At 33.1% G+C, this 13,307-nt stretch overlaps 2 protein-coding genes across 2 annotated transcripts in view; one reads left to right on the forward strand and one right to left on the reverse strand.

Moving 5' to 3' along the window:
- Positions 1-3,172, reverse strand: part of LOC106109336 (kinesin heavy chain) — a 14,255-nt gene extending 11,083 nt beyond the window's left edge. Inside the window, 9 exon segments of the mRNA XM_013290800.1 lie at positions 1-11; positions 128-293; positions 382-490; positions 571-824; positions 908-1,032; positions 1,107-1,250; positions 1,328-1,471; positions 1,546-1,717; positions 2,849-3,172. The exon segment at positions 1-11 is cut by the window's left edge and continues 143 nt beyond it. Of these exon segments, the coding sequence (XP_013146254.1) occupies positions 1-11; positions 128-293; positions 382-490; positions 571-824; positions 908-1,032; positions 1,107-1,250; positions 1,328-1,471; positions 1,546-1,717; positions 2,849-2,995 (1,272 nt within the window). The 5' untranslated portion in view covers positions 2,996-3,172.
- A 984-nt stretch (positions 3,173-4,156) lies between these two features.
- Positions 4,157-13,307, forward strand: part of LOC106109170 (integrin beta-PS) — a 14,068-nt gene continuing 4,917 nt past the window's right edge. The window contains exons 1-11 of the mRNA XM_013290574.1: positions 4,157-4,331; positions 8,854-9,184; positions 9,517-9,687; positions 9,820-10,048; positions 10,393-10,477; positions 10,756-10,926; positions 11,367-11,474; positions 11,740-11,892; positions 12,156-12,278; positions 12,625-12,792; positions 13,190-13,301. Of these exons, the coding sequence (XP_013146028.1) occupies positions 8,893-9,184; positions 9,517-9,687; positions 9,820-10,048; positions 10,393-10,477; positions 10,756-10,926; positions 11,367-11,474; positions 11,740-11,892; positions 12,156-12,278; positions 12,625-12,792; positions 13,190-13,301 (1,612 nt within the window). The 5' untranslated portion in view covers positions 4,157-4,331; positions 8,854-8,892. The remainder of the gene's footprint in view (positions 4,332-8,853; positions 9,185-9,516; positions 9,688-9,819; positions 10,049-10,392; positions 10,478-10,755; positions 10,927-11,366; positions 11,475-11,739; positions 11,893-12,155; positions 12,279-12,624; positions 12,793-13,189; positions 13,302-13,307) is intronic.

The following is a 13,307-nucleotide window of genomic DNA, read 5'->3' on the forward strand; positions in this document are numbered from 1 at the left end:
GGCAACAGCCACTGGTACTGGCTATATAAAAATTCTAACATTGATATTTGCCCTTTATCAAATAAACTAAAGAATGTAACTAACTTCCACTGAGAGTTTTTTCACTGTGGTCTCCATTAATTTAGGCAGGAAATTCATATCATAAAACAAGTACATACTGGTGCTGGTGGTTTCTCTTCAATGAAGGAGGTAACCGGAGTGACAGCCTCAATCTCCTGAAGGTTGACCTGTTCTTCAGGTCGCACAGTCTCACCAGAACGCCAACGGTTAATTTCCGCTTCGAGTTTTTCAACCTAAAAACATTTTAAAATAATCATAGAAATACAACCATAGACATGAAACTGAAAGTCACAAACTAAAATGAAAATAGAGTTTATTTACCTTTCCTTTAAGCCTGGCCACTTTCTCCTTTTCTCTTTCGTAGCGTCGTTTCCATTCTTCGGCAGTAAGTTCCTCATTAACACATACAACATTCTTCACAGTCTTAGCTCTACAAAGATCATGTCAATTAGCATAATAAATACATACATTTTTGCACTTATATACCTTTAAACACTATCTTTAGCTTACCTTTTACCAAAATCGAGGGTACTCTTTGTTTCACTCTCATTAAAGGATGCTGGGGAACAACAGATGACAATAGTGGTTCTGGCGTTACCACCAAGTGACTCTTGTAAAATACGAGTTAATTTGGAATCTCTGTATGGGATGTGAGACTTGTTGCCATCTGCTAATGCAGAGATGACATTACCCAAAGCAGATAATGATTTGTTTATGTTCTTTGCCTCATCAAGTACAGTACCTTCAGCACCAGTTTTAGACACCTGAATATAAAATATCATATTTAATTTTAAGATTGCAATTTTACTATAATCAGTGTATTTTGGAAATAAGACTTTAGTTTTACCTTTTCAGAACCAGCCAAATCTACTAGGTACAATTTTCCTGATAGTTTTTTCTGATTCTCTAAGTTTTCCTGTTTCACATTAATGAGAAAGACAGAATGAGATCTGGATGAATGTTCATTCATGTCTGAAATGAATATCCATATTAAATTTAAACATTTGAAGGTATAATCATGTTTAGTTTATTTGTATGTTACATACTTGTTACTGCAATATGCCTATTTGATTTGCCTTCCTCTATCACTTCAAATACTTCTTCGGGACTTGACACAAACCGTTCTGTAGCACCTTTCACAAATGGGACACGATTCTTGTCTTCATGAACACTAAGGTTAACTTTCGAGACTGAAAAAAGAAATTTATTTAGCATACATAATCCAAATTTAAATATTGTTTTATATTTTATATTGAAAATGTATTACCATCTAGTAGATCTCTGATTTTATCCATATAAATTTCAAAGTATGAAACTTTTATGTGGAATTCCAAATTTTCTTCCATTGCATAAATGTGGTTGAAAATATCATTGACTATTCTTGGAATAATACCCTGTTTCCCTGGATCACCTAAAAAACAAAAGGCATTATTAGAATATTATGAATTAATTCAATTTCCTAGTTTTATAATGTGTCATACATACCTATGACACCTTCCATTGTGTGTGTTTTTCCAGAGCTTGTTTGACCATACGCAAATATTGTCCCATTGTATCCAGCCAGTACATCAGACACAATACTCTTTGCTGCCTCATTATATACTTTCTCTTGAGTCGCATTTGGTTTAAATACTTTGTCAAACAAATAAACTTTACCCTAAAATAGTACCATTATTTTAATGTGAAAAGCGACAACATTTAAACCTGTTTTCAGGACAATTGAATAAACCTATTTTTAATCACAAATAATAAAAAATCTTTGATTGTAAAATAACCACTTGTTTGTATGAATGCAATTACATTAAAATAAAATCAAATCCTACTAAAGTTACCTTATGTTTGAAACTGTTTTATATTAAAGATGAGTTTTTAACCAGTAATTATTAAATCTATATTTCTATATTATAGCAATTATATTCCAAACATGATAGATTATGTAACTGGTGATATTGGGTAAAAAAAAAACAACAACAAAATTCAAAATTATGATAAGACAACATCAGTTTCTGTTTTCTTGAATGCAATTACTATAACAAAATAGATAAATCCAAACATTTATCAACAGATACATTTAGAATTAGATCTTAAGATAGAAAATCTAAAGGTTATATTTTACAAACAATATTAAATTTTAAAATAGTTAAATTCATAAGATTTGTATTTCATTTATTATTTAAATAAGAAAATACTAGATTACTGTTTTTTAATGATAAAAATATATATTATTACTTATAGTATATTGTTGTAAGTGAAACCTATTTGGTGTTTTGCAGTGTAAGACTGGCTGTATTTAAATAATGACATAAGATAATTTAAGTTTGAGTTGTTCGAATGTAGAGAAAAAGAACATGTCTAGAATAGTGTAAAAATAACATCTTGTTTTTATACACAGTTGTATTGATATTAGTTTATATGAGAATAAATAACAATCTTTATTTATTTAATCATTTTTGTGTGCTGGCTAAACCAAATTCCTATCATATATAAACAAATATTATATACCGCAGTTTTAAAAAATTTGCGAAGGATATGTCCAGGTCAAGGTCGAGAAAGTATTTGTATTGATTTTCGACATAACAAAATTTCTTGTTAGATTTGGTTAAAATATAGACTAAACAGTACAACTTTTTTTCGGTTGCATTTGCAGTCATAGTCACCGAAGCGGAATAGAAAAGAAAGGCCATTTCGTAGCAGGTGAACACAAGTCATATTGTATTAGTCATCATGATCTAAATTAGGGCGATGATAGCAAGCACTATTCCCAACTGTAAAATAAGGTTTCACATACCCCTATGGAAATACAGTTATCGTCGGGACCTGAAGGAAATTTCACAATAAATTTGGAACCAGCTTTTTCTTCGGAGTCATTCAAAGGCCGAAATCGGCATACAACTCTAATGCTATCTTCAGCAGCTATTTCACGATCAGCTGCCATTTTGGAAACCAAATATCTTACACTAAACACCGTCTATGCAATTAAAAAAAATAAAACTTTATTGGAACATAAAACCGTGCATGAAGAACTACTAAGTTAGATTTTGTCACTGGGAATCTTCATGACAGCAGTATCAAAATGTCGGCCATATTCTTCGTAGAAGAAAGGCCTGAACTGCATGTTTATTGGTTGGATAATCGAGACATAGCCAACGTCATGAAAAAAAAATCGATCTGCTACCAACATTGTGTTAAAAAAATCTACGTTCCGTACAACTAAAAAAGTATAGAAGATTAAAGATACTTTTTAGACTTTTTGTCTACAAGTGAAAATATAGCTCACACTTACTTAAGCCAGGATTATCATCTAAAATTAATAAACCAAATAAAATTGTATCATGTTCATGAATTCATTAATCTCCATTCTATATCTTCTATTAAAGAAATTTACTTGTTTCGCTCAATTCCGCTTTAAAAATAATATTCGCCTTTCCAATTTAAAATGCTTGAGGATTAAAGGAATTACGGTAAGTAGTTTATTTTATCTAAAACCATACCTAGTTTAGCCTATTCAAAGAGATTCAAATATATTATTTAAATGTCTTTGAACGTACTATAAATTGTTCTAATTTACAGTGGAATGTTAAGTGCACCAAAACTACTTATAATAATAATTGAAGACATATTACGTAAAATCTAGATAAGTAAATCCTAAGCTATAACGTATAAGCTAAGTAACATTGTACTGTCTCTGCCATAATACATTTGTTTAATTTGGTAAAGAATCCTTGTTCCTACCATTGATGATTGCTTCAAAAGAAAAGATGTTTTCCTGCTATATTTGTTAATCTACTTGTCTCAGTCTAATTAATTGGATAATTGTTATTGTTTTTGCGTTTTGAACAAGTTTCAACTTCCTCTTTCACTAAGTTTTTTGAATTTCAATGTCTTTATGACATTTTTCGAATACAACTGAAAACTGCTGAAAACCACAAATATTGGTTTAAACATATAAAAAAAACCTGAATAACTAGAAGTAATTAATAATTTCACTCGTTAAGATTGGTTATTTTGATCATAGTTTCATAAATTATCCATTTGGATCGTGATGATGTCCGCGCTCTGCATATATTTTCATATGAACGCAGCATAAACTCTTTGATAGCTTTTGGTTTGGCAAATTTGGCATTGGATGATTGTTTTAGGTTGAGTGGTAATGAGTAAATGAGTAATTTATTTACTTTAAGGATAATCTCGTATGTATCTTTTGTATGGTGTAACAAAATAGAAATGGAATTTTGCATTTGTATACTTCGTAAAGAAATACACTAAGACTGGTATGTAAAACATTTAATTTACTTTAGTTATAAATGTCGTTCTCAATGTTGTAGTGCGATTACGAAATATTTAACTCTGCCGTTGTTATAAACATTTGGAAGCCTACTATATATTATTTTAGGTATCTGTTCTGATTGATCTTTTATTTAGCTATACTATACTTTCACAGCTGTGAACTTCTTAACAAAGTAATATCTTTCATCATGAATAATGTAATTATAACAGCCTTCCTATTAGATGTACCAAAAATTAGATTTTTATTGTATTTACTTTTAACTTTTTATGGAAGAGTCGAATTATGAGAATCACATTTTTACTTACTAGAAAAATGTGTAGCGAGTTCCGATGTGGTGGTTTTCAAGTTTTCTTAATTGTGTATTAGCTATTGTTCCTTTGATACAATCAAACGAGCATCTTCTATCTTTTGATTAAAAACTAAAAAGTGCATCTCATATGCATGTAATGTATCAATGGGATACCTTTGTATGCAATTAAATAATGGAATCCAAATCTGATTGTCATAAAAACTTTCGATTTTTAAAGTCTTCAATAAACAAGTAAACATTGATTCACTTTTTTTTAACCATACTAAATAAGCTCTAGGCTTGTTCTAGGATATTGTTTAAAATAATAGTTGAAAGGCAGGAGTCGTAGACCCTTCACAGTATTTACACTTAACCATTGAGATATTCTCACTTGTTTTCGGTTAAAACAATAATCTGGTATTGTTTATAACTTTAATTCATTATTTTTTTTATATGTGCTGTAAAAACTTTCCTCTTTCCACCCTTTTCTTATAGGGATGGAATGGGAGAGAGAAATGGATATGGGGATAAGTACATATATGTAGAAAGTGATATTAACCAGCTCTCTTCATAGGCAATGTTTCTGCAACCATCCTGTTTTATTCAAGGAATTCAAATTGTTATTAGTATGCTGTTCTGTTTAATATTTTTTTTATTCTATGCATAATTTCTTCTTTCTGAATTGTGATTTAACAACTTCCTTTTTTTTAACATTTAGCTTTTTTTAAAAAAGAGAAAACGGAATTGCATTGTAAAAGTGTTCCATTTTCGTTTCGTAGTACTTTTAGGTGCAGTTTGATGGTGCCGCGCCCGCCAGAGCGAGCGGGTGCGGTCGTTGACCTCGCGGCTCACCCCCGACCGTTAGCGTCGATATATGGAAACTTGNNTCTTGTATCAGCCGTTAGTCGCCAGCAATGGTTCCTAGCGGATTGCGAGATCCTTAGAAATGCGCTACGGTAAAAATGTTTGCGCTGCGGTAAAAAAATACGGGCTCACTCGATAGTTGGTCAGTGCTGTAGTTAGCACACGTAAATAGCTTTAATGATCCCGATAGATTTCTTGGCTTTTACATTAAAGGGTTTACTTATTTTTATCAATTAAAAACAGCTGACACACTTACTAACAACAGTAATAGTGTAAACAAAAGGAAGGATTTTTTTTTTTATAGATTACGTTTTTTTTGCATATCGTAAAAAATATTTAGGCGTCATTTTTAATAATGTCTACATCTATTATTCAAGTGTTCGTACACTGTAGAGGTGGTGATGAGGTCGACAGACGTTTGTAACAGCTCAAGAGTTACAAAGAAATTATTACTTCTATGAACAGTGAAAATAGGTTACAGTGACGAGCTAAAATATTTTACAGATTTCTGTTTACTTCATTTGTTTTTTGGTCATTATTTGTTTGAAACTTTCTAAGCTAGTAATAAAAAAATCGATCAATTTTTGCAAGCGTTTTCAGGAATAATAAACGTACATAGTGTATATTATTCGTAGATATAGAAGAGTAAACAATAAAACAATAAGGATAAGGAATATCATTACTGGCTGTGGAGGCCATGTTATGCGAATTGCAAACCATTTTTGTCGTAATCAATGTGAGTTATCGTTTTAATAAGGCTACTAACATCGCGCTTGACTCACTGCAAATGAGAATACATCGATGTGCGTCACTATAACTGTTACTTCGTAATTATTTTGATTTTTACTCTTAATAAAATCTGTGATTCAAATAATAGCGCGAAGGTATACGTCCATGACACCTTGTGTCATGACTATATTGGTCAGCTCGTTATTTTATGACGTAACCCCAGTGGCCTACACAGACTCGTTTCTCGTGTAAAAACCTTGGTTTCTGCATTATCTTAAATTACGAATCGACTACATTATTGAAATATTTTTAGGATTCCATTTTTCGGCTATAAGTCCTATATTAAAATTATGACGCGATCGTCATTGAAAATACGAAAAATTCAACAGGAATATAATAGATTTTTTAATGGGCGTTTTAATTTGATTTTGTTATTTTATGGTTTATTGTATAGATGTAATGAAAATAGTGCTGGGTCGGTTATATTATTAATGTGCATATTGATTCTAAGAAGAACGGTGACGGCGCCTTGTGTATCACTCGCTGACGAAGTTATTTTCTGAACAATTAGTCACGCGTGTATCCGGCGCAGGGAGGCCGCGCGCTGCTCACGCTCCGAAATACGATTTATTTTATAACGAAATGTTATTTAAATTACTATTATGATATTAAAAAAATAATAGAGTGCTTATTATTTGTTATTAATAATTTAAAAATTCAGATGAATGTGTAATCTTATTTTGAAACTACGTGACTGTTAATTACTTTTTAATAACCCATCGATAAATTTAGACAGTTATTAATAATATGTATAATTATTGTTAGGATAAGAAAGTAATGAAACAGTGGTAAAGTTAAATTTAACTCTTTAGTGGTGTTTTGCGCGAAATGTGAGTCAATTACTTGATAAGGAGTGTGCAACTTTATGATTTTATTGTGTGCTCAGTTATAGTGACAAGAAGTGTAAATGTGATAAATCTAGTTGGATTTGATACATTTTTTGTAAGTATTGGTACCTTACTTCAATTTTAGATTGAATAAAAGAAATAAATAACATAAACTGTGGTCTTATACGATTTATTGTCGGTATCAGTAAGGTTATAGATTGGTCCTTCAGTTGAATATTTTGAAGATTTTTGCGCTGTTTGTAATGGGGTTAAGGTTGAATGAGTTAACAAGTCCATGAGAGAAATGTAGAGGCATAGAGTAAGTTCAAATTAAAATTGATTTTGTATACTCGTGTACTAATAGCTGCGTTTATAAATCGAAAGTGGAAAAAAAGATAGACTCAATTTAAATCTGATGTTCATTTATTGGTAAACGCAAGCGAAAGTAAAATCAGTATTTAATTGTCTGCTTATGTCACTTCTTAATGCATTATATGAATGAATCACACTGCAAATGCAATATGGTTTACATCAGCTGAGAAATAGTGACAAAGAGTGTACACTTGTGTTTTTTCACAAATATAAAGTAAATAGGAAGATTTCTATATGCTACATAGCGGTTATAACATGGTATTTCTGATGTTAATTTATACAAAGCATCAAACCCACTGAGATTTTTTATTGGACAATAACATTTGATTTATATTAACTCCAAGAGTTTTTGTTTTTGAGTTTTTGCAATCCCTTTACATTGATAATTAATTTTGAAGAACACAAGTTCAATAAATATGTTTTTTGTAATGTAAAAGTTAAAAAACCAACTTGCTCTTTCCTGTTTTGAGTTAAAAGTAAAAATGTGATGATAACGCGACATGTGCGGATGAATGTGGATCGCCTACGTAGCGCGTAAGCAGCGAGTTTATTTAGTCTGACTGTACCATGCTGTTCGTTAGGGTTGCCATTCATTCAGTATCTATAAAAATTATAGCACTATATACGTATACACTTAATTTACAATGAAGGTAAGGTCTTACGCGATATGTGTTAAACGACTATTGACTAATGTATGAAAATCTCATTTAAAAATCAAATGTTTTGAATTACTGTTGGAACCAGCGCTTATCTTATACAAAAAATGTTTTGGTATATTAGATATTTCGTTATGTTGCAAATATTAAATTTACCAGAAAAGCTAAAGTCGTGTCGTGTCACGTTCGTAAACTATCAGTTGAGTTGTCCCAATTTAAATTGTAATCACTAGCAGTGGTAGCCCTAGGAACGGCCTCGATGTGGCGGCGTGGGAGGCGCCCTTTCTCACCAGCAGTGCGCCCACATCGTTCTCACCTCGTCTTATATCATGTACTGAACACCATGCATTGGTCTTATCATTCATTAAAACACCTTAAAGTATTGTCGATAAACAAGCGATATTTAAGAAATACATTAATGAAAAAAACCGCAATGAATCATTGTCTTGCGTACGATTATCGATGATTTAACTAGTAATTTGTTGTTAAATATGACTATTTACTGATTCAACAGCTGATGTCATAAAACCATTATGTTGTTTTAATTCAATAACACGATCAAAATATATTCGTTTAGAATCAGTAAAAAATTATCTAGGTTTTGTTTAATTTTTTGCATTTATCACCTATTTCAATATGTAACGTAAAAATATTACAATATTTTTCTATGTAACAACAAACATTTGACCAATTTCTCTATTGTTACAGATAAATCGAATCTGAATAGATAAACGAAACGAACACAAAATGCTTAAGCATCGATCTAGTGTAGTGTTTGTGTGGGCGTGCCTGCTAGCGACGTGCTGGGCACAGCGGGCGGAGCAACTCCTCGCCCAGAACCCCTGCTCCAGCAAGACGATCTGCAGCGACTGTATACGCACCGCGTTCTGTGCGTGGTGCTTTGCCCCCGAGTTCAACGGGCCGAGGTGCTTCAACCCGGCAGTAGAGGGTGGCACCGGCGGCTGCGATGAGGCCTACATATTTAACCCCGATAACCAACGCACTCTCGATCCTATGTTTAACAAAGAATTGACTAGAGGTATGTTGACAATCAAAATGCACGATGTATTCAGTCAATTAAATTGACTGACACTTTAAATTACGTCGAACAAATATTTCTTGCACCTTTTTTGACTTGAATAGGAAAGGGCCACGCCTTGCTGTTTGTCAGCACGCTATTCTTATCGCAATGACAGCATTTTTCCTTTTAGGCTGACAGTAACAAATTAATGGAGTATTTAGTATTATCCTTTGGATATTGCAGTTTACCTAAAAGTTAGGAATATTTAAAAATGTTGTAACAAATTTCATTGGAAACAATTTCTTATTACAACTTTGATTTTAAACAAAAGTAATAATATTGTACAACAGCAAGAGGACGAATCGGGGCAGGCATGGAGTCTTCGTTCTACGAGGAGTCTTACAGTAGCAGCAGCACCAGCATCAAGAGCGGCAGCGGGTACATGGCTGGAGGTGGCGCGGCTTTCGGCGAGAACTTAGTACAAATCAAACCACAACGAGTCAATATGAAATTAAGAATGAGTAAGTGGATATTGCTGTAGCTCGCAATACAGTACGGCTGCTCATAATCTTGTTTTCTTTAGTATAAATTTAATATAAGGAATCATATTTTATAAATATGAAATAATGCTTATTCATTTGTTTTTTTTTTAGATCAAATGGAAAAGATGTCGTTCTCGTACGCTCAGGCGCAAGACTACCCTGTAGATTTATACTATCTTATGGACCTCAGTAGATCTATGAAGAACGACAAGGACAAACTGAGTACTCTCGGCAGTTTACTCTCGAGTACGATGAGGAACATAACCTCAAACTTCAGGATCGGCTTTGGATCGTTCGTCGACAAGCTCGTCATGCCCTATGTCTCAACTGTACCCAAAAAGTACGTTAATCTCCAAATATTTTAAAAAATTCAAGAAACAATATTAAAATTGTAATAATCTATAAATATAATATGTTAATGTATATGGGCATTAAAAATAGTACAGTGCCGATAAGCTCTAATGGTTTCCGTGTTGCTACTTGTTGTATATGCTATTTAGGGTGTGTTATGTTCGATAATTGAATTCATGTTTTATATGATTTGTACACTTGAAATTTAATTAGGATTACATTGTTAGGTTAGGTGTTAACTCATACAATTTATGACGAAAAAGGCCTTCGGCCACAATATGTAGAATATTATATTTTAGGATAAAATTGGTAATATCAACTGTTTTGTTTCAGTTTGATCTCCCCGTGTGACGGCTGTGCGGCGCCCTATGGCTTCAAGAATCAAATGTCTCTCAGTAATGACACAGACTTCTTTGATGTAAGTTTTAGTTTTTTGTGTTAGCAATATGATAACTAGTGCAGTTGCATGTAACGTAGCAATTAAGGTAATTGCTAACGTTTAATGTGAAACAAACATGAAATTTAACGAATATCAATCGTCTCTTCCAGACATAAGGTACATTTTCTATTGTAGTTTGCAAAAAAGTTAATAAAAAAACATACCAGAAGTCTATGCATGTGCAATTTATCTTGTTTCGAGTTTAGCTTTTTGTCTATAAATGGGTTCAGGTTTTTATTTCTTTAATTTGGTTACAGAAAGCGGTCGCTGGTGCGGATGTATCTGGTAATCTGGACTCTCCTGAAGGTGGTTTCGACGCCATCATGCAGGCTATCGTCTGTCAGCGGGAAATCGGATGGCGCGAAAAAGCGCGTCGTTTACTTGTATTTTCAACTGACGCGGGCTTCCATTACGCTGGTGATGGAAAGGTAAAGGACCAGATATTAAAAAAAATGTGTACAGAATAAATATTGTCGCCACATTCTCATTAAAAACACAGATAAAATGTTTTTGTAGATGTGTTTTTACAGAAGAAACTGTCATATCATTTAGGCCTCGTGATTTCAATAAAATAGTTTGAATGTTCTCATAAGCAGATTTAATTAAAACGATAAGAAACGCAGTCTCAGTCAGATAATGTAAATAATAAACTAAGATATAAATGTATCTGCGGCGCGAACTCGGCCGTCTTATCTATATTTTACTGTAATGATGTAAGGAACTAATGTAAATATACTTAAAAGTGAAATATAGTTTCTGTATTGAAACTTAAGTTTTTTGCAAAACATATTTGTGCGCTAAAATTATTAGTTCACACAACCTTTTAAGGTTTTTCGCGCGTTAAAAAATAATGTTTGTTTTGTTACAGCTCGGTGGAATTGTTCAACCCAATGATGGAGAATGCCACATGGAAAACAATTCATACACACACTCAACCATACAAGATTATCCCAGTATTTCACAAATTAATCTCAAGGTATTTGTTTTTTGAATTATCTGCCCACTATCACTTGCATTCTTTATGTGATATAATGGAATTTGAAAATTTTTCCATAAGAATAGAAAAATTCTTTTGTAAAAACAAATCTAATACCATTTTTATAAATTAGACTATGTTTTACTTCTATACCAAATTTCATCATTATCCGATTAAGAGATACCTTCTAACATCCATCCATCTTAACTTTTGCATTTGCTATATTAGTAAGAAGTAAGATTATATGTGTTTACGTTGTATACAGGTGAAGGAGCACGGCATCAACGTGATCTTCGCGGTGACGTCAGAGCAGTTCAAGGTGTACGAGCAGCTCAGCAAGAACATCCAGGGCTCCAGCAGCGGCGTGCTCAGCGAGGACTCCGACAACGTCGTAGAGTTAGTGCGCGAACAGTACAATGTTAGTATCAAAACTGATTATTTAATAATTATAAAAAAAACAGAACTAGCAACAAAATGATACCTAATTCATTTTTTATCATTCAGGTTATGGTTTAATGGCAAAAAAAATATTCCCTGCAATAATCCTATCATTTCATCTCTTAAATTAATCTAAAAGTTCTGATCAAATTTGATAATTTAAGGCCATTCTAGACAAATCTGTGAAAAATATTTCTCTTCGATCAAATGGGTAATATTTAGAAAATTGTATTTTTTTTGTAGAAAATAACGTCAACTGTGGAGATGAAACACACATCGAGTGACGCCGTGCAGCTCGTCTACTACTCCTCCTGCCTCGGCCCCAAGGGCAACCTTAAGAAGACTAACAAATGCGATGGATTGAAGGTTAGCGAGCGTTTTGGGTTTTACAATATTTTGTAATTAAATATCGACTGTTTCAGGCGAAAATTTATCAATAATCAAAACTATAACACATAAAATAAAGTAAGGAATTTAATTTGTTTTTACGAATTTTATTGCTGAAGAATTTAGTGTGGAATTCCAGTTTTCATTTAACATTGTCTTAAAATTTGTTTATTGTAATCAAATTGTTATTAGGTAATTAGTAACAATGCAATGATGCATCAAACAAAAAATGCATTTTATAGTAAGAAACATGTTTAGTATCACATCCACGCTAGAGTTGACACAATCTAGTTTTTTTAAAGTTAATATTTGTTGCATTCTGTAGGTGGGTGATGTGGTGGAATTCACTGCGGAGATAACGCTGAAGGAGTGCCCCAAGGACCCCAGCAAGTGGCGGGAGACGTTTACCATCTACCCTGTGGGCATGTCGGAGAGCCTCACCGTCGAGCTGGAGATGCTGTGCGACTGCCCCTGCGAGCACCCCGGACACCATGTATGTACCTTCACTGTATTTACATTAATATGTTTTTTCAATTGTTTTCTAATCATACTAATAGTTTAAATGAGAAAATTTGGATGGATGGTTGTTTGTTATGTACCTACAAAACGTCTCTGCTAGTGTAGACGAAATTTTGCACGGATGTAGAACATCCTGCAGAATATTCAGCTCCTACTAAGTTTTTTCATAAATTACCCGCAAAGTCGCGGGCAAAAGCTAGTCTGTTTAAATCATATATAATGTTTTAAACATGAGAATCGTTGGATTTTGTATTAATTTACATTGTCCGTAATTTTGTCGACTTACCGTTTTCTATATTTATGTTTGTTTTCAAAAATTGGATAATAGTGAAGTTAGTGTGTTGTTAAATATTGAATTTTTCGTGTTGCAGGCGTACAGCGAGAGCCCGCTGGTGTGCAGCGGACAGGGCATATCGGCGTGCGGCGTGTGCGTGTGCAACGCGGGCCGCTTCGGCAAGGGCTGCGAGTGCTCCGCGCACGGCGGCGCCT

The sequence above is a fragment of the Papilio polytes genome, unplaced genomic scaffold (assembly GCF_000836215.1).
Source record: "Papilio polytes unplaced genomic scaffold, Ppol_1.0 DF821289.1, whole genome shotgun sequence".
NCBI classification, from domain to species: domain Eukaryota; kingdom Metazoa; phylum Arthropoda; class Insecta; order Lepidoptera; family Papilionidae; genus Papilio; species Papilio polytes.